At 54.2% G+C, this 25154-nt stretch overlaps 1 protein-coding gene across 4 annotated transcripts in view; it reads right to left on the reverse strand.

The window, feature by feature from the left end:
• LAMA5 (laminin subunit alpha 5) overlaps nucleotides 1–25154 on the reverse strand; it is a 92505-nt gene that overhangs the window by 17395 nt on the left and 49956 nt on the right. Inside the window, exons 7-42 of one of the 4 annotated variants that reach the window (XM_086760434.1) lie at nucleotides 24985–25100; nucleotides 23950–24068; nucleotides 23051–23141; nucleotides 22140–22274; nucleotides 21606–21668; nucleotides 20111–20251; nucleotides 19605–19742; nucleotides 19223–19357; nucleotides 18599–18733; nucleotides 16542–16679; nucleotides 16296–16348; nucleotides 16005–16104; nucleotides 15458–15510; nucleotides 14939–15044; nucleotides 14121–14220; nucleotides 13765–13921; nucleotides 11523–11652; nucleotides 8975–9117; nucleotides 8767–8873; nucleotides 7911–8064; nucleotides 7403–7563; nucleotides 6728–6836; nucleotides 6128–6225; nucleotides 5754–5958; nucleotides 5242–5368; nucleotides 4909–5048; nucleotides 4162–4277; nucleotides 3688–3899; nucleotides 3283–3487; nucleotides 2915–3059; nucleotides 2209–2349; nucleotides 1679–1840; nucleotides 1402–1503; nucleotides 1233–1316; nucleotides 753–983; nucleotides 76–189 (exon numbers count right to left, since the gene is read on the reverse strand). In XM_086760434.1, coding sequence (XP_086616560.1) covers nucleotides 76–189; nucleotides 753–983; nucleotides 1233–1316; nucleotides 1402–1503; nucleotides 1679–1840; nucleotides 2209–2349; nucleotides 2915–3059; nucleotides 3283–3487; nucleotides 3688–3899; nucleotides 4162–4277; nucleotides 4909–5048; nucleotides 5242–5368; nucleotides 5754–5958; nucleotides 6128–6225; nucleotides 6728–6836; nucleotides 7403–7563; nucleotides 7911–8064; nucleotides 8767–8873; nucleotides 8975–9117; nucleotides 11523–11652; nucleotides 13765–13921; nucleotides 14121–14220; nucleotides 14939–15044; nucleotides 15458–15510; nucleotides 16005–16104; nucleotides 16296–16348; nucleotides 16542–16679; nucleotides 18599–18733; nucleotides 19223–19357; nucleotides 19605–19742; nucleotides 20111–20251; nucleotides 21606–21668; nucleotides 22140–22274; nucleotides 23051–23141; nucleotides 23950–24068; nucleotides 24985–25100 — 4666 coding nt within the window. Of the gene's footprint in view, nucleotides 1–75; nucleotides 190–752; nucleotides 984–1232; nucleotides 1317–1401; nucleotides 1504–1678; nucleotides 1841–2208; nucleotides 2350–2914; nucleotides 3060–3282; nucleotides 3488–3687; nucleotides 3900–4161; nucleotides 4278–4908; nucleotides 5049–5241; nucleotides 5369–5753; nucleotides 5959–6127; nucleotides 6226–6727; nucleotides 6837–7402; nucleotides 7564–7910; nucleotides 8065–8766; nucleotides 8874–8974; nucleotides 9118–11522; nucleotides 11653–11940; nucleotides 12080–13764; nucleotides 13922–14120; nucleotides 14221–14938; nucleotides 15045–15457; nucleotides 15511–16004; nucleotides 16105–16295; nucleotides 16349–16541; nucleotides 16680–18598; nucleotides 18734–19222; nucleotides 19358–19604; nucleotides 19743–20110; nucleotides 20252–21605; nucleotides 21669–22139; nucleotides 22275–23050; nucleotides 23142–23949; nucleotides 24069–24984; nucleotides 25101–25154 lie in introns of all 4 variants that reach the window. The other 3 variants (XM_086760433.1, XM_086760432.1, XM_086760431.1) reach the window with 3 other exon arrangements.

Consider the following 25154-nt stretch of genomic DNA (forward strand, 5'->3'; position numbering starts at 1 on the left):
ATGTGAAGAGCTTTTTAATTGCACACTACAGACCTTACAACTCCAAAATATCACGCTGTTTTACTGTTTACTTACAAGGCATATACCAGAGCCCGGCAGGCACTGATCTGAGTGGCCGTTGCAATGACACGGGATGCATTTTCCCAGAAAGAGCCCCTTCGTGTCCCTGTAGTAACCTGGGGCACATTCCTGAGGACAGAGAAAAAGAGATCGGAAAACCAGCCAGAAGCATTCAGGCAAAGCAAAAAGACTAATTTAGTTTCCATGACAGAATTCCCACAGGGTTGTACTGATGGAGAAGAAATTAAAAACAACAACAAAGATTTTTCAGTGCAACTCCTTCCTGCTCTTCATCAACTGGCAGACAGGAGGGCCTGTTCCAAGGCGCCGCACGCGCTTGGCTTTGGTCTGCAACACCTGAACGATTTCCCCACCATCAGTTTGAAGAAGGCAGAGGCAGCAGGGCAGCTCTCCCAGGTGCACTGGGTTGTGCCAGGAGGGGAGCTGGGAGCAGGCTGGTGTGGGGGAGGCTTTGGAGACATTGTTCCTTCCTCAGGCACAACCTGAGCTGTAATTACCACTGAAGCTCTCAAGGGTCGGCTTGGAAGCTGGTACTCGGGCACCACGGCTTTGCACAAACATCCAAACCCTGCGGCTGCCACTCGCGCCAAGTGCAAGAAGCGGCTGAGGCCCCGATCGGCAGCTGTGTGACCCCCCTGTGCCTGAAGCCGCTCGTCCCCTTTCGCCCCTACCTGGCAGGAGTCTCCCTGGTAGTTAGCTGGGCAAAAGCACAGCTCCACGTTGCTGGCGCGGATGCCTGTAGCTGTATCTGTTGCCATCTCCAGGACCACCCGGCGCAGGGACACGGATGAAGAGAGCTGGGAGAAGAGCGCCCGGATCTGAAGCTGTTCCAGGTTTGCCAGCACCATCATGAGCTCTTCTCTAGACACAGGGTTGTGCGTCTCCGTGTGCCTGAAGTTACCCTAGTGGGAGAAGAACTGACATTACTGACAGGGAGCATGGGCATCTGAACATCCAGCCCAGCCTTCACTCCCCTGCTGCTGGGATGTCTCCCCTTTGCATGGGTAAAACAGCCCTGGATCTTCACAGCCAGCTCTGCTGCAACAGGCAATGCCTAAAACACCGAGCTCAAAGCCATTGTCCCGTCTGTCTATGTGCTAGTCAGTAGCATCTGAATGCTTTGCTTGGTACACTTGTGTGTGCAAACTCACCTCCACCAGCTGCAGCTGCCCTTCGTGTACATCCCCTGGGGAAGGGTAAGTGCCTTCCAGAAACATGATGCTCATCTGATTTCCCTGGGAAAAGCAAGGAAGGCGTCAGTCACCACCTCATCCTGCTCACATGTTAGCAGGGCCCACCAGGGAATTTCTCAGGCTGTACCTTCAGGATAACATCCGGGCGGGACTCCATGGGAATGAACACGTCACCCCTCCGTGGGTCAGAGTGCAGCTCGTAGCGCAGGTGCCCACCGTAGGAGGAAACCTAAGGGAGAGACAAATTGCATATGTTGCTGCAAGTCCACCCCACTGAACTTGGTCAGAGTCGCCCATGTTCGACCAGAGCGTGAGCAACGCCTGCATGCCAGGCGGCACGCTGGTGGCACACGTGTTGATGGGGTGAGCGATGACTGCTGGTCTAGCTGCCACTCTTCTCTTACCCGGTCCCCGAGGTAGGAGCTGGGTGCAACCCAGTAGAGCTCCTGGTAGGCATCCAGGAGGTTCTTGAGATCAGCACGGAGGAGCTGCTCCCGCAGGCTCAGAGTGGTCGGCACCTCCTGCCGGTCACTGCTCAGCAAGAGCCACCCGTTCATGTCAACAAACTGTGGGGGAAGAGCAACCGTAGGTGACCCCAGAGAGCCCTCAGAGCCCTGGTCCCAGAGCAGCAGAAAGGACAATAACAGGCTCACAGCCTCACATGCATCCTGATGAAGCCACTGGAAAGTAACTGACCACCACTCTCACCTCCCAGTGCCCCCACACCATGACTTTCCACCCTACGAGACCCCACAGATGAGGAAAATGGGTTGAAAGTGGGAGATGGGCACAGAGTGACAAAGATAACCCTCTTCACAGCGTGTCTTCCAGAGGGGTAGGACTAATGCCAGACAGAGACCCGAGGGCAGCAGGGAGCCAGGCGGATGGGAACGCAACTGAACCGCGGGCTCTGGCAGCCCCCATCCCCTCTCACCTCAGCTCGGTGCTTCTCAGCACTGCGGCAGCGATCGGTCGCACCAAAGCAGAAACACTTGGTGCAACCCTTGGGGTTGCTGGCATCCAAAGAAAACGTCCCCAGGCGGCACTGATCACACCTTGGGCCCTCCACGTTTTCCTGGAAGACAAGCAAAGCTCAAGAGCGTCAGCAGCTTCTCACAAGGCCTTAGTGGAGGACAGAGAGGGCTGTACGAGTGATCAAAGCACAATGATGCGATGCTGAAAAACGATTAAGCAGTCCCTGGACAGGTCTGCTTGCACACCACCCATCAAAGACTAAATTCACCTGGAGAAAGCACTAGTGAGCCCTGCAAAGGGGATGGAGCAGCCGCCTGCGTTACTCTGCTGTCATGCAGGAGCAGAAGGAGTCAACAGGACTGACTGGTTTACCTGCAATGGGCTCTGATATGGGGTTGGACCCAGACTGCCCGTCTCCCCAGTGACAGCCCGAAGAGTAAGCTTTCATGGCCAGGAAAGACAGTGAGGAGGAGTCTTTCAGGGTGCTCTGAACCCACCTCCACGTGGGGCAGGCTGGCTGCAGCTCAGGCACACGCAGGCACCCTCCTTCTCCAGCCCTGTTCCCTCCCAGCACCCCAGACACCCACAGCACCCCACATCCACACTCCGAGCGGGAGAGCCGAGCCAAGGAGAAAAGCACCGCGCGAAGGCATCAAAGGACCCACCTTGCAGTGACACTGCCCCGTGACCGGGTCGCACACGCTCGCCTCGGTGCCAGCCTGGTGGCAGTCACACCGCCGGCAGTTGGGGTAGTGGTAGTAGCCAGGGGCACAGAGGTCGCACTGCCGTCCGATGATATTGGGCTTGCACCTGGATGGGATGCAAACATGAGAAACCTCCTCCTTGTGCTGCCGTGCGGGGAGCAGCTGGGCTTTCAGAGCTTCACCTGCACTGGCAGGGCCACAGTGCTGACGAGGATTTCCCCATCCTGCACGTTTCCTCCCTGCATCCTGCTGACAAGTCTCATCACTCCAGCAGGAACCGGGGATGCTGCTAGAGATACCCACCCCGCAGCAGGACAGGGCTCCCTCACCTGCACTGCCCGCTGTCCACGTCGCAGCCCGGCTCCGTCAGCTCCTGCACGCCGGGCCGGGAGCAATTGCAGTCCTCGCAGCCGATGAGGGGGTGGCAGCCAAAGGTCTGGGGCTCGCAGACAACGCACTCCGGCTTCAGGGTGTGCGGAGGGCAGATGCACTGCCCCGTCACTTCATCACAGAGACGCGTCCCGCAGTCGCAGGCTGGAAGGGGCAGGAAGGGGCTGTGTTTCAGGGAGCAAGACCCAGGCAGCCCAAGGAAAATGCAAGGCAATGGAGGCAGAGCTCTGCATGCTGCTGGGCTGTCTTCATGCAAGTGGAGCCATTTCCCAAATCAGCCTCAGCCCTGTAAGAGGGACACCAGCGAGCGCTGGGAAAGCAGAGTGGGAGATGGGACCACTCACGTCTGCAGTTGGGGAAGCCCCAGTAGCCGGTGGCGCAGCGGGAGCACTCTCGCCCGATGACGTTGGACTTGCAGGGACACTGCCCGCCGAAGGGCTCGCACTGGCTGCCCCGTGCCCCTGCCTCGTGGCACCGGCAGGGCTGTGCCCCGTTGTTGTAGAAGAGGGAGAGGGAGATGGCGGAGTCGCGACAGAATCTCGATGACGTGCTGGGGCTGCAGGGAGAGGCAGGAGGAATCACTGTGCTGCATACACCACAGCCTCCCCATCACCCCAAAACCAGTAGGATCTCCTGCAGCAACGGGTACTGAATTAGCGGGAGGGAGAGTCCTGTGAGACTGAGATGCCCCAAATACCAACAGGTTTGGTCACTAGATAAGGAAAGCCTTAACCCACATGAAGAGAAGGGGTTCGTGCTCCCCGAGGAGTGTGCAGCCCATGGACAGCAGAGCAGCCACACAAAGCCAAGGGTCTCACTTGATGTAGAAGCTGTTGATGCCACAGCTGCTGATGAAATCATAGGACTTGTCCAGGGGTTCCTCCTGCAGGTACTGAGAGCTGTAGCTGTCCTCAGGCACCACAAGGATGTAATCCTGCAAAGAAAGGATAAGCTGGGTGAGCCAGGCTTCTTAGCTGAGCCAGACAGACAAAGTCCAAAACGAGCTCCCTCAAAAGTCCAAGTGCACCAACTTCTCATCAGCTCGTCCCTTGCTGGGACAGAACATAACACACAAATACTGGAAAGGCCAGGGACCACCTCTCCACTGGGGTCTGTCCATCATAGTCCATCTACTCCAATGCTCCATGTGAGAAGTAGCTCACTGTTGCTTGAGGATAACAAAGGCTACCTGCTCCCATGACGAGACCTGCCTGGACAAACAATGCTATGCAGGTGCAAAATATTGCTGGGGCAGGAATAAGGCTTATTCTGGGTTATCACAAGCTATGTATGCCAAGCAACAGCTTCAACTTCTGCCTTGATTTGGTACCCAAACCACACAGGGAAGAATAACTGTCATCTACAGAGCCTGCCTCTGAGAATTCTGCCCTCAATTCTACACCACTAAGGTTGGAGATTGCAACTTTCTAGGGTAGTTCAGAAATTGAGTGATGGTGGGAAACATTCCTGTGGTCACACGGTGACAAAAATCCCCAAAGGACAAACTCCAGCCCTGCTGGAGCCTGCGCCAGCATGCCTGGGGAGCTTCCCAGAGAGCGGCTCACCAGCCACAGCTGCTTGCCCTCTGGCACTCGAACAACCACGGCCAGATCATTATCGGTGACATCCAGGATAATCTGGTCCTCGGAAACTACCAGGCTCCGGCACCCGTAGCCGTGTGGGCAGAAAGTAGCATTGGTCTGACCTGAAAAGACAACAAATGGATTGGTCTCACATTTCCCTTGCAGTCCCCATCACACCCTCCCAGTCTGGAAGAGACAAGTCAGTCTTGCTTCATCTTTGCACTCCTCAGAGATCCCCAGTTAATCCTCTGGCATGAAAACCTTTCCAGGGCTTCTGCCTACCAGCAGCTTCCCTCAGGTCCCCGCTCTTCTCACCTTGCCAGATGCGCCCACCGTTGATCAACACTTCCACGGGGAAGGTGGGATGGTTGGGCTGGTAGTAGTGCAGGATGAAAGCATAGCGTCCCAGGGTCTGGATTCGGCTGTTAAACACAACAGCAGCCTGGCCCGGAACAGGAGAACAAAGAGACAAAGCCCCACATCTTATGGCTGCACTCACAGCTGGGATATCTTTTTATTATTGTGCAAAATCTGTGCTCTTATTGCACAGCTGTCAGGTGAATCAATCCCTGCCATCTCCACACTCCCCTCTCTAACGGTGCCACCTGCAAGGCCTTTCCTGGGAGCCCAGAGAACCAGGCAGGGTTGGATGGAGCTAAGACAGGAGAGTCCACAGGAATTACAAGTTCAGGGACAAGGTTAAAGTCCTGAATAAGTTCTGAAAATGCTAACTGCTAAAGCTACTGAACCGAGAAGGAAGACTCCTCTGTGCCCAGGTGTCTGGTGTCACGGCACCAGCAAACCAGCCCAACCCACACCCATGCCACTACCTGCGGTGGCTGCAGGAGGATGAGCTCTGCAACGGGGTCCACTGCTGTGGGAGGCCGAGGTGCAGGCTCCACCACGACCCCGGCTGGAGCCACATGGACCGCCTGAGCCAGGGGGACATCAGGAGAGATGGGCAGTACCTGGCCCCCCTTCAAAACAATCGACTGAGAAAGCTTGAGGAACCTTGAGGGAACACAGGAGCTGCTGCAAGACAAGGAGAAAATGGGATGTAAAGATCTCTGACAAGGAAAGAGGGAGGCTGTGGGGGTCGTGGCAGCAGAAGCATGCCCTGTAACACCTGGCAGATTATGAGGCATGCCTGCTGCGGGAGAGCCACATTCATGCTAAAACCTGAGGGACCCGAGACTCTTACCTGTTGGATGAGAATGTGCCATGGACGCTGATGCAATGCACCTTCGGCTCAACGAACTCCATGGTGAACTGTGCAGCGGGTACGAGGTACACTTTGTGCTGCCATGTGGGAAAGAGAGAGACACCCAGTTACACGACAGCCTCTGTCACTGGGAGGCTACGGCAGTTTTTGTGCCCACCAGCAATGAGGCCGACCACACTAAGCACCTCCCTGTCAGACACTACAGCTAATGCAGGGCAGATCACTGTGTTTACTGCTCCTTCTTCCTTGGCACAAGCCCTAAGGCATTTAGGAGCTCCAGGTATTTATGGGATTCTTTCATCCTCAGCTAAGTAACTGTGAACGCCTTCAAGGTAAAATAAGAAAAGGCACTGCTGCAGAGCTCCCTCTGCAAAGAGCAGCTGCTTCTCCCAAATCCCAGTCTCATGGTCTACTTCAAAACACACCACTGACCACGTTCTCCGCCTCGGACTGTTCATGGCACAGACTAGGATCTAGTATCCAGTCCAAACAGGACTAGAAAATCCTTCTACAGGCTAGGTACCACTGCTGCCTCTCCTTGCAACCTGCCAACAGAGCTGCCCTCGCAGGGAGCCTTACCAGGAAGAAGTCAGCCAGATCAGAGGTGAACCGAATGGTGGCCTCTGAGGTAAGTTCAAAAATTGCCATGCGGCTCTGGGAATCCACAGCAATCCCTCGACAAAGGAAACTGTAAGAGAAACACAGATTTTGAGGCCAGCCTTGAGCAGAGTCACGACTTGTTTCTTGTTTTGCCAGCTATATGTCCTGAGGTATTTACACAAAGTCCCTGTAAATCTTTTGATGCCTTTTCTGGCAAGTCATAAGAGTGACGTTTCCCAAGGACACCCCAAACACTTGTTTCCTATCGCGAAAGTTGCAGTCTGCAGTCAGATGCTTTTACAGTAAGGGACAGGGTTTGACCTGCACCAACAGCTTCAATAAACCTGCCCCTAACTCAGGGCCCCAACCAATGTCCCAGTTGTAAACGGGAGCAATAGATTATCTCCCGGCAGAGGCATGAAAGGACTAAGTTGGCACAGGCAGTGTGCCAAGGACGCCATGTATTTCCCAGGGATGGACAGTCACTAAAATCCGTGTCCAGCCAGACTGAGTTTGGACATACTCAGCTTAGATGTAGAATGCCAAAGCACTGCTTTGTTCATGCGATAAAGCAGAAAAAGCTCAACTGGGGAGCCTGTCCTTGCCATGTCAGAGGAGGACTGAATCCTTTCTCCATCTCAGAGCTGACCATACCTGTAGACACACGGGTAGAAGATGAACGTGCCCTGCTGCATGGCTAAGTGTGGTGAGCTCACAGCAATGCCCACCGTCTGCAAAGCATTGGTGTTGGCATACTCCACCACCAGCACGTATCTCCCGGGCTGGGCAACAGGCAGGGACAGCTGGACTTCCACCTGGGGGGCAGAGACACAACTGAGTGAGAGTCTCCTGTCCCACTCCCCACAGCGAGCATGTGCAGGATGCCCAAGCTACAAACCAGCCTCTGCAGCTGAGGAGACAACGGGAGAACTCTTAACATCTCCTTGCAAACCTTTTGCATGTGAGACACTGCTTTTGGGTGCCCTGAACAGCAGGACATGCAAGCACACAGCTGCAAGGCTGAGGGGGCAACAGTGGGGCGTCCACGGGCGCAGAGCCCTTCTGGTACCCTGCCCGGGTGCGCGCAAAGCACCAGAGGGTGGGAGCGGAGGGATGTGCGCCGCAGTGCCCGCGTGATGGATGAAACAGAAGTGGCACTCACATCACTGCCGCTGCACGTCGCCATCCGGGGATGGGAGGGGGTGAGCTGCTCTGCGGGACACGCTCTGGGTAACCGGTTGTCCAGCCTGCACACCGCATCCACCCCTGATGCGGCGGGGAAGCCGTCCACAGACAGGTACTTATACAAGAGGCAGCTAAAAACATTAAGAAAAAAAAATTGCAAAGTACAGTTGTTACATCATGATTGTAAGAGTCAAGTGCACCCATGCAGCCTGATCCCAGCAAGATTTGCAAAAGGCTTTGGTCTCACACGAGGGCTCCACTGCCCTGAGCAGCATGTCTGGTTAGCGTGGAGCAAGAGACCATGTGTTACAGGACCAGCAAGGGCAGTAGCAACAAAAAGCTCCTCCCCTTGCAATGAGCTTTATCCTGGAAACCACCGCTATAGTGGAAGGGACAACTGGTGCCCAGAGCCCAGCCAGCCTTCTTGCCAACACAGACAGAGAGGTCCTGGACAGAGCAAGCAGAAGCACTGAGATGTTCAAGCACTCTCAGACTCTGCCCATTCATTTTAAACAGCCCAGCACGACCTAACTCATTGTAGCCATTTTCCAGGACTGTTGACTCACATACAACCTGGAACCCAACCTAGCAGAGGAGAGGGCTACAGTCTTACTGGGTGAACTGGCCCTCCAGTGTCCATGAGAACACACTGGGCAAGAGACTTTCTGGGCAAGTGCAGGTTCAGCAAGTTTTATCAACCACAGCAAAGTGCTCCACTAAGCAGCTTTACTGCATGCAGACTCTCCCAGAATGGGGACTGTATATATTTCTTAACTCCAGACCAAGAGGATCTGAGTAGGCCCCACACAGCACAAAGACGTAGAGATCCTTACTTCTGGGTGGCTTGTTCAGGGGCTGGCTGGTAGGTACATGGCTCCGTGACCTTCAGCTGCAGTATTGGCGCTTCATAGTACGAGCTGGGTAACAAAACCAGATAGTCCTAGAAGGAGAGATGGGAGAGTTGGTTATGTTTGGGACACTTGCCTCCAGGGAGCTGCTGAAGCCCCCTGCGGTGGATGAAGCACGGGGGCTGGTCCTTACCAGCAGCACACCCTCTGCTTCAACAACCAGAGACCAGGTGTTGGGGTTGAGTACGAAGGGCTCCCCAAAGCTGTTCTGGGGGACGGTGACAAAGGCTGGCTCCGTGCTGGGAGCAAAGACAATCTGCTTGGTCTGCTCTGTACCTGGAGCGGGAGGGATGAGAGGCTATGAAGTGACTGGGATGGAAAACCTGGGGCTGCAAATCGGAGGCTACGCTCAGGGAAGCAGCTCTGTAGTGCAGCGGAGAGTCCCAGGCTCCTGCGCTGTCGGTGCTGCCATAGCTGATGCACCACAATCTCACACTGTCCCGTAACAGAGACGTCCACTCTGCGTCTGCTCAGTAGCTCAATGGGAGGAAAAAAACAAGATTAAAAAAAAAAAAAATCACTGCAATCCTTAATGCTAATCCACAGCTCTCAGTGCGTTCTGCATCCTGGACTGCAAAGCATGGAGTATTGCATGCCGAGGAGCGTTTTGACAGCTAGGAAGGAAGGAACTCATCTGTGAAGAATTTATTCTGAGACAGACAAAAATAATTACCCAGATATGTTCTTCTTTAGGGGTATTCTGACCCCAGCTCCACAGGCAAGATACCTGTCTTCTGGCAAACTCCCAGACCCCCAAGCTGTGCTCCTGCCTTTCCTGCCAGTCACAGGTTCTGTGCCTGAGACTCAGACATTAATTTGAACTGGCAGGATAAGGCCTGGAACAGCTCCTTGGCCCAGCTGACACATTCCTGCAGCCTTTGAATTCATCACCGTTGGATGCAATAACAGTACAGCACCTAGCAGCAGACCGCCTGCCTGTTCCGCAGCCTCAGGAGGGTTTCGAAGAGCACGGGTGAGAGGGATTCCCCGAGTACAGTTGCACGGCGAGCAGACGAGATGAAGAAGGAAGTAGGGAATGTGGCACGCTGACTATCCTTGTGCGGTACATGGACATCAAGTCACAATGCAGAGGGCCAGAAGCTAAAGCAAAGGCCTCGGGTGGGTCAGCCCCTTCCCACGTGTGCTAGCTGTGTGACCTGCCTGGCATCAGCTGAGGCTGAGCTCTCACTTTCTCAGATGGGAAGCAGAGGTGAGGACGCAAGGGATGAAGAGATTTCCATGAACAGGCCATGGGGTAGGTTTCTTGAAGAGCTGAAGTTTCACATTCATTTCAGATGACAGACAACTCAAACTGAGATGGCTTCTGGAGGCGGTGTGGGAGAAACCAGTCTACAAATCATATACTCTGAAAATGCTTCCCTTTTTGCAAACCACATCTTCCAACTTATCTTCTTTCCAGGCTGCTTGTCCTTTACCATGTGAAGCCCATTCCACCTGGGAAGAAGGTGGCTCAGCACTTCTGGAGCCGATCTGGCCTATCAAAGAAGCCGCCCTCCCGCATCCCATTGCTGGACCGTCAGTCTGGCAGCTGCCTTCAACGCCAGAAAAATCAAATGTTGCTTCTGAGCAAGGAGGGAAGCACATTATGAGGCAAATGAGCTCTGCTGCTGGATAGGAGAAATTAAATACTTCCTGACCCTTGGTGGGATCCTACAGCATGAGTGTGGCTCATGCTTTTCTTGTCTTTCTGCTGCTTAATAAGACTAGCCAGAAAAATAATCGGCTACTTTTCCCCTCAAAAAAGCAGAAAAATAATATCTTGGCATTTCAAGCCTCACACATCACATCAATGGAAAAACACCTTCTATGTCAATTCAACACAGAGGAGAGAACTTCACACACTGATAATCAGGTAGCTGGTGTCAACGGCCTTGTGTTGTGCACGTATGGTCTGGAGGGAGAGCTTCAGCAGGATGATGTGGCTGCAGCGTCAGAGGGGTAAAATCAGAGCCATAGGTAAAATAAATCAGCCAGCTGTGCACTAGGACACTTGCACAGCCTCAGGTCTGTCCCCATGCAGTCTTGCTCACGTTAATTCCCAGAATATTTGATACCCAGGTCTCCAGTCTTGTTCAACCATCTTTTTGTGGCTCCTCTTCTTCTCCAGCAGCTCAGGTCTTGACAAGAAGACACTGCATCAGAGTGCAACGCCTGTTTCATAAGTGCAATTCCACGCCTCTTCCAAACCCCACATCACGTGTGAAGCCAGCGGCCTGGTTCGGGACAAGCGTAGGGCGAGGGCAGGCCTGCCACACCAGGACACATGAGAAATTAAACCACATCCAGTTGCCAGTTTGGATCCAGTTCCCAGCACTTGGCCCACTCTGGTTTTGTGGAAACTCAGCTGAGCTCTGCCTGGGGCACTGGGGTGATCCTGTGCCGTGCTGGAAAGGCTGTTACCTAATCGTACAGCAGCCGTATCTCACACCAGCATGGCTGGTAACGGTCCTCAGCACGCAGCCTGGGACTGGGGGCCCGCTGGCTGCCGCTCTGTTAAATAAGGGGTCTGCAGGCTCAAATCAGCCTGGGAGTTGGAAGGGCAGGACTAATGGGATAAAGCCATACGGAAGCGTCTTCTGGAAAGGATGATGCAGAAGGTTGCCTGGGATGGGGAGGAGGTGGCGATGGTGCAGGGGAGCAGAGCAGTCTGGGATCCTTACCTCTCCTTCGTGGCTGATAAGCTGTAATTTTGCCATACACAGTGGCCCCTCCTGAATTAATATACCTCAGGATGACATGGAACAGATAGAGCTCTGCCTCCTTCACGTCTACAGTGACTCTGATTTTATTCTGCAAAAAGCAAAAAAGCACACGGGGCACATGTCACTGGGGGGCCAGCTCCTGGCCGCTCACCCGCTCTGCAGGAGAGCCTCACCCGCCTGCCTGCCTACCTGCCTGCCTGCCTCTCTTCCCCCTCCCTCGCCATCCCACGGCACGGCGCTGGCCGGCCACCTGAGATGGGCACACTGGGGACGGGCACACCTGGGATGGGCACACCTGGGGCAGGAGAAGGGGCAGAGGAGCAGTGTCGCAGCGTGGGATGCTCTGAGTTAGTCTAGAAGTGAAAAACGCACTTACAGTTGCCACAAACATTAAACTTTCCTTCCTCAACGACCGAGACCCTCCCTTCCACAGTGGCGGGCCCCCGGCTGACGTAGCGGAAGACGAGGCGGAAGAGGTCGGGGGAGGTCACATTGAGAGTCACCACTACCTTGGGCTGGTGGGAGAGAGAAAGGGGAGAGAAGCAGAGCACACCTTCAATTACCTCCACCGCCGACAGCTACCAGCCCAAGCGCAGCTGCTCGCCTCACTGCTCCCAAAGCGACATGCCACAGCGCAAGGAAGAGACAAGCACACTGGCCCTACCGCACAGCCACGGCACGGGCGCCTCGCGACGCTGTCCCTGCTGGGGCCGGCCACCAAGGGAGCAACCTGCCTGCGGGAAGGGGGTGGAAAGGCTCTGGAAGAGGCTCTGGCACAGCAGGGTGGTTCGGCTGTCCTGGAGCATACATCACGCCAGAGGAAAGGTTGTAAGAAGTTCTTGCTTTCGGGCTTGGTGTGCTGTAACCAGCCAGCGCTGAAGCGCCTGCCCTTGTGCTTACAGGGCTCTGCCCCGATGCCTACAGAGGAGGCTGCAAACGGACCTGGCGCCTTGTCCTGGGGAACCCGCCGTGCTCAGGACTAGTGGTGCTAACGGAGCGTGCCGCGGATGGGTGCGTCAGCCCTCTGCCTGCCTGGCCACGGTTTGGCAAGACCCCAGAGTTAAGAGATGCTTAAGTCCCATCCATTTCAAAGAGACCTAAGCATCAGCTTAAATACCCTCCTGCCTACAGAGAAAAGTTGAGGTCTGCCCAGAGAGACTCATAATGAGGGTGCTGTGCTCTCCAAAGCTCCAGTTACACACCATCTTTCCAGTGGAGAGCAAACTGGAAGGATCTCGCAGAGAGTAAACTACAGTTGAGACCTGCCAGCAGAAAGCCATGTGCTAGCCCTTCTATGAAGGCCTATTTCTATCTCAAACATCAACACTGGATGCAAAACAAAAGCCACGAGCTTGAGTATGAGCTCCATCCTTAAACTTTAAGGCGGGGGTTTCCTCAAGGGGGTCTACAGGAGCTTGTTGCTTACCTCCTACCTACAAATTCAACAGGAAATGGCTAACGCATTTGGACTCTCTGTTATTTTACCTAAGCACGAAAAAGTGAAGAAAACTGAAAGTACATGCACCAGGATAAGGAACATCTTACATGGGACAAGACTGTCAGAGCATCGCTGCCCTGCACCCCATATCCCCAAACACACACACAGGCGACACTTCTGCGAGAGCCATGCAGAAGAAGAATCCACCGAGGAGAAAAAAGGGTCAACAGATGAAACAGCTTCACTTCTAGGGCTTAGACAACTCCAGATTAATGTAAACCATCGGTACAGCAAAACAGCTAACAGCAAGAGCAGAGGCAGAATGGTAACAAGAGGTCCAAGCTGAACATGGCAGCTAAGGAGGAGCTAATTTATTTTTGGAAAAGGGAGGGAAGGTTATGCAGAGTTGCAGGAAAGAGCAGAGTCAGATGAAAGAGCCACAGGGAAACCCAGAGACAGTGTTTACAGACATCCCTGTAAGTAATCACCAAGCTACCACCTTCGTCTAAACGGATTAGGGTGTCAGGGGATTCCCAATTTAGGATCTTTCCCCTCATCAGTCTACGCCATCCCCAGCACCACAGGAAATATCTGTGCAAACAGGCTATATATACCCTCTGCTGTTTATGTCGGTCATCATGTGACTTTGGGGGTTTGAGAAGCACTTGGGGTGGAAGACGTGTGCCAAAAAAGCACGTCAGTCCTCCACCAGCCACATCCTCCCCAGGGGGAGCTGGGCTGGGATGGAGACACCAGGCATACCTGGATGGAGGACATCTGTGCGTATCCTCGCCAGCTGAAGCCCTCAAACTCCAGCGGGTTGTAGCCGAAGCGCACAGCCCGGCCAGCTGGCGTGGTGCCTTCCTCCAGCTCGAATTTCAAGTGGTGAAGGTCAGGGAAATAATGGTCCCTTGCAGGTCTGGGGAAGAGAGGGAGCACCATTACCTGCTGGGCTACCTGGAGGGAGAGGCAAGAGGCCGCCTCCGCCAGGCATGCGGCTGACGTGGCAGCAGCCCAGACGATGACGTCCCCATCCCCATGGTGGGAGAGAACACCATCCCCAAGGGAGCGAACGGGAGGCAGAGCACTCCAAGGTGCACCTCCTGGTAGCAGCTTACTGGGTGCAGGTGGGGCCACGTGTGCTTTGCCGGCAGCGACAGGCTCCGCTCCGCTCCTCGCAGGATGGCCCCAGGGACCCACCGACGTCGCACCGGCAGCCTGCGGGCAGGAAGCGCCTGTTTACATTCCCGCCACACTAACGAGCTCCTGGTCACTAATCAAAGGCACGCCCCAGTGAGCTGGGAGGCTGGGGCCACTATTTTTATTCCATTGTATCCATTTTCACATTGGCCCCAGCCCCAGTTGGATCAGCTCCTCTTCCACCTCAGCACCGAGCTATTTCCAGACGGCTGATGGCTGCGGGAGGAACAAGGTCTGCAAACCCTCATGGCTGGGTGCCGCAGCCCTGCTGCCAGCAGCAGCCTTGCTGCCTCTTCCCAGCCCTGCCAGGATCACATGGACCAGCTGAGAGCGGCAGGACCTCCTCCTTTACCTCTTCCCATGGGCATGACAAAGACCAGCCAACCCCACATGTCCATGCCCACCTGCTCCTAACAGGAGAAACACAGCTGCAAGGACATGGCCGTGGAGAAAACACACCAGTTTATGATATCCAAGGGGGCATCTTTCCTGGCCTTTCATTCCCCAGCCTGATGGTCCTGGTCCAATGGTGGCAAAAGTATGAACTCAGGTCTCCAGATCCACAGCAAGACCCAGTCCCTGCTCTGGGCCATGGCATGATCAAAAGCAAGAGGTGGGACATTTCCTGCCTCTTCTCTCCAAGACCAACAGCCAGTTGGTATATGCAGAGCCACCTGGGTCAGCTCTTGTCCTCTTGTCCTCCTCCTTCACCCGACATGTCACGAAGGGAGCTCACCTTGGCAGCCAAAGTAATTTGCGTTCTCCATGTTGAAGTAGCCGTCTTTGCATGTTGAGCAGAACTGGCCACAGATGTTGGATTTGCAGAAACACTGCCCGTTGCCCTAGGAGAGAAACAGGCATGGAAGCTCGGTCCCTCCCATTGCTCGTCATGGCTAAGCCGTTTCTCAGTTATTTGGGTCCTAGTCTGAGATGCTGGAGAAGCATTTTGAGTTTCATGCTCTACACAGCTTCCTGCGCGTGGGTGGGCGAGATAAGAGCCAGATAATTTCTATTACCCAACAATGCAGGGAAACAAAAATCCAAGCATCCTGGGCCAGACCCAGAAATATTTAGGTGCCTAATTTATGACAGGTCTTAATCCTATGTTCTCATGCAAGCCCAGATTGTGGTGCAAACTTTGAGAGCTCTACGTCAGGACAGGCTTCTCCAGCAGCTGCTGGGAGAGATGGAGCGGAAACATTCCCAACATAGCACAAGCTTGGAGGTGCCTGGAAGCAGAGAGGAGCAAACCCACCTGCTGGCACTCTGCGATTCCGCTGATGGTGCCCTTGGTATCACACTTGCAGCCTGGAGAGCGGGAGATGAACAAGAAAGAAGATCAATCAGCCCCTGCGCAGAAATCTGATGGAGGACAGTACCCACCACACCACACTGGCTGGGAGAAGAGGAGCTGGGAACTGGTCAAGCAGAGGGTAGTGCTGCGCAAGGGCTTACATTTCATTTTGGACACTTACTGCCGAGGACACAACTACCAAAGACATTTGCCTTTTCTGTCCATGAAATACTAAGTGTGCAGGTCTGCAGGGAGGGCTGAGAAAGACACAACTCATTGCATGAGCCTTGTGTTTCAATGCAAGCAAAAAGCTCCAGGCTCCAGCCTTTCCCCCCTCCAACTGGGATTACCCAGATCACTCCAGCTTTGACATGCCGCTTCAGGGTGAAGAAGGAAGAAAGGATACCCCTTCCATCCAGCAATGAGGGTCCCCAATGGCTTGGGTTTGGGTTTTACCCCACCTGCATGGAGGGGACTTCTTGGGGTCATGCAAATGCTGTTTCCTTACTCGTGCAGCCGTAGGGGTTCTCTGGAGTCAGGTTCCAGTACAAGGGCTTGCATCTGTCACAAGCTGGGCCTTCAACGTACGCCCGACACGCGCAGGAGCCCTGGGGAAAGGGAGGGGGAGAGAAGAGCAGGTAAGAACTTGCAGCACGGTGGCCAAATGTGGTGACTGCTACTCTGGCATGGGTAACGGCTGCTTTCGGGCTGTGCTTAAGGAAGGACTTGGTCCAAAGTAAACAAAAGGGGATCACACAAAAGTGACCTGCAGGGGTTGGTGGCTTCATTTGATACTCACCGGGGCCAGCGAGGGATCTGCAGTCACCAACCCTGCTGGGTTACAGGAGCCCACTAGAGGAGAGAGGCACAAGGAGGGGTTTATAGAGACAGCTCACACCCCAGCTGTTCCTAAGGGGGTTATATTTCTTCCCTTGCAAAGCTCTTGGGGGACGATAAGCCCATTCCAACCCAAACTATCCTGCGATTCTGTGATTTACCAGCACCACATGGCTACGTCCCAAGGCAGGGAGGAGAAGGGGGCTACCTTCGCAGTGCGGGAATCCATAGGCGCCCGGCACGCAGCTATCGCAGCGCAGTCCTGTCACTTTGGGCCGGCAGCTGCACTGCCCCGTCTCCTGGTCGCAGGTGCTGTGCAGAGAGCCCTCCCGGGAGCACTGGCAGGCTGCAAAATTGGGGAGAGCAACTGCTGGAGCTGCGGGGCACAGGGAGCCCTGCATTCACGGCTTCCCACCAGCAACCTCTTTTGTCTGCCTGACCTTCACCGCCATCAAAGCAGCCAGAAACACGGGTTATTTATAACAGACACACTCATTCTTTGCCTTTAGTAAAAAACATCCCATCTTTTAAGAAAAACAATAGGAGCTGCAATGTTTATCACACTTATTCACATACATTTAGGCATATTTTGGGAGTGGGGCCGAAGTTCTGGTTAAGGAAAGGGTGAACGTGTGATCTCCTCCCCAAAAGGTCAGCAACCGGTGACAGATCAGACTCTACAAAAGCCCATTTGCACCCAAACACCTAAGAGCAGATTTTGGCCATCGGGATCTGCCCTGTAGATGTTGTACGTGGGCAGCAGCTGGGCCAGCAATGCAGCCTTGGCACTGCCAGCAGCCGAGAGCAAGGGCAGGGCAACGGCTCTGCGGCTTCCTGCGTGACCTGCCTCCTGCGAACACGCCGAGATCCTGCTGCCCTATCGCATGAAAGGTCAGCAAGCTCCAGGGAGCTGCCCATGCCCTCCTTGCCCAGCCAGCTCTCCTCAAATCCCTGCCAAAGGGGACATTTTAGGCTGAAACCCCCAGACTGGCTAACAGTAAAACGCTGTTCATAAACCAACAGATTAAAAAAAAAATAAAATCAGGTTCTCCTCTTCTTCCCTTGCTTTGACTCCTCTGCAGCTCTGCAACTTGGACACTGGTTTATGAGACAAAAAAAAAAAAATAGAAATGACTACTGAACTTCTGTGAGACCGTTTCATCCATGCCTCCAGCCTCTTCAAAGGCATACTGCCGGCATCAGCATTTGCAAGCAGCGCTCTGCCAGCTGGCCGCGGCTCCGGCATCTACATTTAGTACGGTGCAAGAGGGCGATGATGCTCTTTTGTTGCTTCAGGGAAATTGTATCACAGATTGTTTTTTAATGAGCAGTAAATTCTTGCTGGGAGACAGAAGAGTACATCTGGCTTCCAGTCGGACTGCCGACGGGGAGGGAGATGGGAACGCTCTGCCCAGGGCTGGGGAGGGCTGTTCGGAGTATCTGCGGCCACGGGCACCTGCCACAGGCATTGCTCAGCCCTGGCACCAGCAGCTCTGCTCCGGGAGCAACGCAGTGCCCAGGGAAGTGGATGCAAAGCTCTCACCGTGCCAGCAGACAGCCTGACCTTGGGGCTGACATGAAATCCCAAATCCTGATCCTCGTACAACCGTACTCCTTCTGGTTTCAGCACGGTTGCTCCTCCTGTGCACTGGCATGAACTGGGGTGGAGAAAGCCCTGAAGAGCCTGGATGTGTCAGGTGAGCCACACCCGAGCATCTCACGGCGCCAGGGTACGCTCTGAACGTGTGGTCTGAGACTGTGCTCGCCCCACTCAGAGCCCTGCTCTCCGGCTGCAGGCACTCAAGCCTGAGGACAGGCAGATGCAATTCAACACACGTTTTATGTGCATCTGCACACAATGCTTCCGGAGAGAGAGTCCGGACCACAGCTGCTCCCTAAGTCATACTCTGTAGGTCTGTTCCTTAACAGGTCGCTGGAATAGAGGCCGTAGGTCCAGACTGGGTTTTATTTCCAAACTGAGCAGGCAGACACCAGCTTCTGCTGTTAGCGACATAGAATGAGCTGGAGCAGACAAACGGCACAGCCTTGGGGAAGCATTTCTCTGAGACCTTTACTCATTATAGAGCACACCTGTCAGACGAGATAGCCAGGTGAACTGAGCACAGGAAAACTGAATCCTGCTGCAAGAGCCAGCTATATTCATATACAGCCCTTGGACACTGATTGTGGAAAGGAAAACCATTACAAAGCCAGTAGAGGCAGCCATTCCTTTCCCTTCCCTGAGATCCCATGGTGGCTACTCACGTGTGCAGCTGGGGTAGCCGTAGAAGCCCAGGGCACACTGGTTGCAGGTGTGTCCCGCAAAATTCGTGTGGCATCGGCACTGGCCAGCTGGGCTGCAGTTGTTGTCCACCGCACCCCGGGAATCGCAGGAACAAGCTGTAAGAGCGGGACTCTCAATAGTCTGATGAAATGTGATCTGTGGCCAAGCACTGCTGGTCTGAATTGTCATTCAGCCCCTCAGGAATTAGCCATTTCCATCCGAACTAAATTAATTTCTTAATCCCCTGCAGAGACAGGGAATGTTTTCAGCTACAGTCATGGTCATACCAGGAAAATACCACTGAGGGTTTTTTACAGCCCACTCAATGTTCCTTAGCAGTTTAGTAGCTTAATGCACTAAAAAGACAAAAAAAGATGTAAGTGGGGACACCAGGTCCCAGCAGGGTTGTGACGAGGAAGTGTGACCGATAAAAACTGCTTTGTCTTCCAGGCTTTGGCACGATCCACGAGCTCCAGAACATGCCTGCCAAACTCACAGTGCAAACCACGTGGGCTTTGATTTTGAGAAACACCAAAGTCTTGCAAAACCAGGCCTGTTTTTCAGAAGGTGACAGACCAGCAGGAACGGAACGTTAAGGTCCTTACCAGAGCAGTGGGGGTAGGAGTGGTGCCCAGGGCTGCACTGCTCGCACCGCGGCCCAGCAAACTCGGGTCTGCAGAAACACCTCCCGGCAGAGTCGCAGCCTCCCGGCAGCGTCCCGACCGCGCTGCAGCCGCACACTGCAACGGAGAGAAACCGTTTGCCCTGAGCTGCCAGCATGGGGCAAAACGATTTTTTTTTTTTTTTCTGAGGCTCTCAGATAGGCATTTCGGTGCCGCCCTAAGCATTGAAGCTGTCGATCTCTGCCCACTCCGTATCTCCTCCAAAACAATCACAAAACCACCTCCCAGTCCTCCTGCAAACCCCGGTCAGAAGGCTCTGGCTTTGCACATGCCCACCCAGGTCCATCGGAGGAGAGATACGCACGCTGGCACAGAGGGTAGTTGAAGTAGCCGGGAGCGCACTGGTTACACGAGTGCCCTTCAAATCCCGTTCGACACAGACACTGCCCTGTCTCGCTGTCACAGGTGCCATCGTATTGACCAGGGCCGGTGCACTGGCAGGCTGGAAAGCAACAATGGCACCAGTAAATAAACAGCTTCTTAGTCTTTCCCCTTCCTAGGAAAGGAACAAGAGCGCCTGTTCCTCTGGGGTAGAAACGCAGTCGCTGGAGAAACGATGGGGGACACAGCTGACAGCAAGCACGCCTCGCACACAGCTCACACCCACAGGGAATTTCTCAAGAGTTCCCCCAGGCTGGGAGGATGCTGGAGGGTCAGGGCTGGGTGGAAAATACCAGCAGAAGTCATGGGAATTTGTCGCTTGGAAGTGGGGCCGGAGAATCTCTCCTCCTCAGTGTGAGCAGAGGACGGGGAGACACGCTCCTCCCGAGCAGGGAGGCGAGCAGGGGCCGCGAACCCCGAGTCACTCACGCTGGCAGCTGGGTCCGTAGTGGCCTGGGGCGCACTGGTCGCAGTGCGTTCCCTGGAAGTTGGGTTTGCAGACGCACATCCCCACCCGAGGGTCTTTGCGACAGGCGTTGCCTTCTGTCCCACCGGCGTAGCAATCGCAGTCTGGAGTGGGAACACACAACAAGCGACACCACGCATGGCTGCTGACCCACCTCTGCTGCTGGGCAGAGGTCCCATAAGGACAGGAACGGAGCTGCCATGAGAGGCAACAGCTCAAGCATTTGCCTCCTAATAATATTCCTACCAGATGCGAATGTTTTAACCAAACCCAGCTCAGGCGACCACTTATGCCTGGCTCATGGGGTCACAGGGTGGTGGGGAGACACCATCACTGCACACACGTGCAAGGTGGTGGATGGGTAGCAAGGCAACGCTGGATGGGTAGCAGACAAACGCTGCTTGCACAAGCCCTGACAGGGCTGATTTGATGCAGCATTGCCCAAGAGTTGTGCAGCAATAATCAAAGTCTTCAGCTAACCACGGTGGGGTTTGCGCTTTCTCTCTGGTCCCTCCATGCCCTGCTACATCTGAGACCTTCGTGCTCCCGGGACGTGCTCCAGGCCAGCAGCGCTGAGGCCCTCAGCCAGCTCTCCTTTCACCGACTGCAGCGGCGTGGGGTGCTGGGTGGGGAGAGGGAAGGGGGCAAAAACCACCCAACAACCAGAGGGAGAGGGAGGTGGGGAAATGAGAAGGGAAGTGAGAAATTCCAGCTCAGGAAAGAAAAACCTGCCTGGAATATACAGAGTTTAAAATGCCGGAAGGAAGGAAAAGGTTATCTGGAGCACACTGGGGAGCATGAGACAGGGAGGACTCGGTGGGAAAAGAGATTAAAAAAAAGCACAAAGGAGGAGATGAACCAAGAAGAGTGAGCATCAGAGGAGGGAGGCGGAGCGAAGCAGGGATGAGGACACGGATGAGCTTTCAAAACAACAAAGAAAGCGACACCGAGCAAGCAGCCGCCTGTGCGTGCTTCCCAGGCACCCACAGCTTTGTGCGGAGTGGGCCATCGGCACAGACCCGCTGTGCTGTCCCACCACATGGAAAACGCAGAGCATGCAGGCGTGGCAGAAGGACAGGACTGTATCCAAACCCAGAGGCCGAGATTTGGGAGAACCCAGCTCGGGTTCCAGCTCAGCCACAGCCCCTCTGTGGTCTTGGGGGGGTCCTTAAAGGGAGGACAGAAGGGATGTACCCACGTGGCCTGGACCGCAGAATAAAGCGCACAATCGCATGGTCACTCTAGGCTAGAGTTGCCCTGTCTATGAAAAGGGGACCACAAGACTTCCTTTCCCCCAGCCCTCAGCTGCCTCCTCTCTCAGAACCTCTCCGTGGCAGGGCTCTCTTACAACCTGTGTGCCCAGTGAGCTGAAGACCTCATCTTGCATTAAGTGGTAAGATGTAACAGCAATAATAGGATGGCGATTACCGAAGCAGCAAGGAAAACCGCACTGCTTACTTATTATCTGTCCTGCTGGGAGCACTTGTTCTCCAGTATCGTTCTGAGCGAAAGCTGGAACGGCTACACGGAGAAAGAGACATTGCACAGGTCATCACACACGCTCAGAGAAATCCTGTCGGGATATTAATGGGTTGGCAGTGCCAAAGCTGAATAGGCTGAATGAAAATGTGGAACATGGAAAAAAGTGCAGACATCCCACTGAACAAAGATCCATTTCAGTCATTTTTAACCTGCGTTCCAGAAAGATGTCTTTCACAGAAAGTGAGAGATGAGACTCCAGCCAGGTGGGAAGCTCCCATCAACTCCAGAGAGTTAGGTTCAACCCAGCTCAGCTCTGGTCCAGCTTCCACCGAAGCCAAGTGTGGGCTTGTTCCCACGTGCAGAAACTCTTCCTGGGCCAGGAGTGCCGTGTGGCATGGGGTAAAGGCACCTGGAGAGCAGCCCTGACTGGAGCTGTTGGCCCTTCCTGCACCCGCTGGGTCTGTGGAGTCCCAGACCCGGCCACCCCACGGACCTACACCCCCGACTTACGGTAGCAGTGGGGGAAGTCGAGATATCCCTCGGCACAGGCATCGCAGTGCTCCCCGGTGTAATTCGGCTTGCAGTAGCAGCGGCCAGTGAGGTCTTCGCAGGTGCCGTCGGTGAAGTCAGACTCACAGTTACAGCCTGCAGAGAGGGACGAGCTGGCAGTGGTTGTCACCAAGACCCTTGGCCAGCCAAGAGCACCACAGAAGCATCACTACGACTCAGAGCCCCTAGAAGAGACCTCACCATCTGCTGTAAATTCTCTCCAAAAATAAAAAGTGTGAATTTGCCTCTTCAAAAGGGGTCTGGCTTAGAGGAACCGCTCCCACTCTGCTTGTTCCACTGCAGGCTCCCAAGTAAAGCAGCACAGCCCCAACGTGCTTCTCCAGGAGATCCCAATTTCCCCAGAGAGGTGGCGGTGGCACACTGCTGTGAGGATGCCGTGCAGAACAGCTGATGTGTCACAGCTACCAGAATGAGCTTGGCTCCCCAGCACGATGGGTGTAACCCACTGCTGCCTAGAAATCCCCGTCTTAGGGCATGGAGAGCAACGGTCTGCAAGTGCCAGCTGAAAGGGCACAGAGATAACAGCTAAGGCAGGATTATCCTGCAGGCAACAGCAGGGGTGACAAGACTTTTTTAGCTCATTCCAGCCTTAACACGTGCCACCACTTCTGATTTCATGGGTCCTACAGACACACATACTGTTTGCACGTACAGATGGCTGCACGTGCACATACATTTCCATGCAATTGGCAATGCCAGTTGCAGCAGGAACTGCCCACATAGCTACATTTCTTATGGTGCTGGACTCTCTACACCAGAAAAAAATTCTCAGCCCAGTCCTTCAGATCACCTTCCCCAGCATCACCAAGTCCAAGCAAGCATCTACGGCCTGCAGAGGAAATCACACTTACGATAGCAAATGTACGGAGAGTCGATCGGGTGGTCAGGGGACCGGTAGTATCCTGGGATGCACCTCTCACAGTTAATGCCAGTGGTGTGATGCTGGAAGACAGAGGGTTAGAGCGGCATCAGTTCCTCTGCCTGCAGGATTCATGTTCACCTGCCAGATTTACTCACAGCTTCAGGGTCCAGAGGGAGCAACTCAGAAGTGTCAGCACACAGAAGACCTCAATCTGCTCAAAATTCCACATAGAACAAAGCTTTTCCTGCAAACTACGTATTCTCCTGTAAGTTCAGTCTGAGTTTCAGGTTCATATCTGATCTCAAGCTCATTTCACTTGCTTCAGATGGCAATGACCATTGTCCTGACCACTTTGTGCTAGGAGGACAGGAGCAATCTGTCTCCTCCCAGCAACAAAGCACAGCTAAAAGTCACTCCAGTTTCATTTCACTGCATGAATTAACCAGCTCAAGTCACCTTGGGAGTGGAAGAGCCACTTCCCCACTTTCATTAGGAAGCTCAGAGGCTAAGGAGAGCGGCATTTTGGTGGTCAGAGAGAGATCCAGGGAGATGGCAGCACTGGAACTAGGCAAGGACTTTCCGATGTGCTCAGCACCAATGCGTCCCTCGCAATGCACAGTGCCGTAGCAAACCTAACCCTAAAGCGTCAGAAACGTAATGGTGCTACCCAGAGGACAGCTAGGAACCCAAGTGCTGTTTTCACTACTGGTGCACACTCCTTTAATCTATGGCAAAGAGACTAAATTTCCAGGAAGCAACCTAATTAAGATAACAGAGGATGTGCGAGGTGGTTGGCAGAGCTGCCAGCCAGGCTGAACTCCAGGGTGACAGTGGAAACGAACACAAGAATCTGCCACCATCTTTTCCATGGCAGCCTTTCAGGCCTACCTGACAGTCAATGCAAACGCCTCCCCCTTCAAACTTGTCTTCCCGACTTTTGCTGGCTTTGTGGCGATCCACCTCTGGGTCATAGTAGCAGTCGTAGGCATGGCCGTTGCAATTGCACGCTGGAAACACAAAGAGATGTTAGCTGAGCTGCAAGGCCGCAGAGGTCCTTCAGTCACCAGCTGGATCTCAAGATATGAACTCTTCCTCGTGAGTTTGACATTGGATAGGTTACGTTTTGACGAGGAAAGATGCTCAAACGCATCTAGGGGACTACACAATCACCCAAGCTCCCAGAAGTCTTCCAGATCAAAAGCACAGAAGCAGCAACTCTCACACAAAATCTAGTCTGCAACCAAAAAAATGCAGCAGGAACAAAACCAGAAGTGAAATATGTGCAGGCGTGTAGAGACGAGAAAGAGAAATTGCCCAACCTCGGGGCCTGGTTTAGAGGGCAACGTTCTCGCCTCTTTTATCCCATCTGGGATGGAGGTGAGCTGTAAAGCTCAGCACATGGTGAGGGTGCTCTCTATAAACCCACAGGATTAAGATCCCACTGTCCTCTGCCGCCCCGTGTTTATAAGGGATCGTGTGATGTAGCCGTGCTCCACGCTCTGCACTCCCAGTGCAGCATAAATTCCGCTGTCGGCATTTACCAAAGGTTTCTCTAGACAAATAAAGATGTCCTGTATATAAACACATCCAAATGTGATTTGTCTTGGAGACGGAATTGAGCAATGAGATCTGCCTGCACGAACCCGCGGAGACGGAGGAGGAACTGGAACACAAGCAGAGTCAAAGTGCCGTACGGACCTCGTGGGCCTCCCTGCGCGAGCCTCGGCTGAGCACGGTTAACTGCAGTGCAGACTGCCCTCTCTGCAGTGCCACTGGTCACTTCTCCCCGTGCCACACGCCAAAAAGGCCACCATTTCGGTGAATGACTTCTCTACACCGGTCCCATCAAGGGGGGAGAAATGTGGTCGATCTGTGGTTTGCAAAACAGTTGGAAAAGGAAGGAAAAACCCAGCTCCAACTTACGCTGGCATTCGTTGGCGCTGTCGGCTGTGGCGGGCTTCCACGGGAACTGGTTGAAGCCCGGGCAGCAGCGATCGCAGGACCCGCCGCAGGTGTTGTGCTGGCAGTCGCACTGGAGCCTGCAAGGGAGAGGAACGAGGTACGGCCAAGCCTGTGGTGACGACAGGGATGCG

This window comes from Chlamydotis macqueenii, chromosome 16 (genome assembly GCF_036417535.1).
Source record: "Chlamydotis macqueenii isolate bChlMac1 chromosome 16, bChlMac1.mat, whole genome shotgun sequence".
In the NCBI taxonomy this organism is placed as follows: domain Eukaryota; kingdom Metazoa; phylum Chordata; class Aves; order Otidiformes; family Otididae; genus Chlamydotis; species Chlamydotis macqueenii.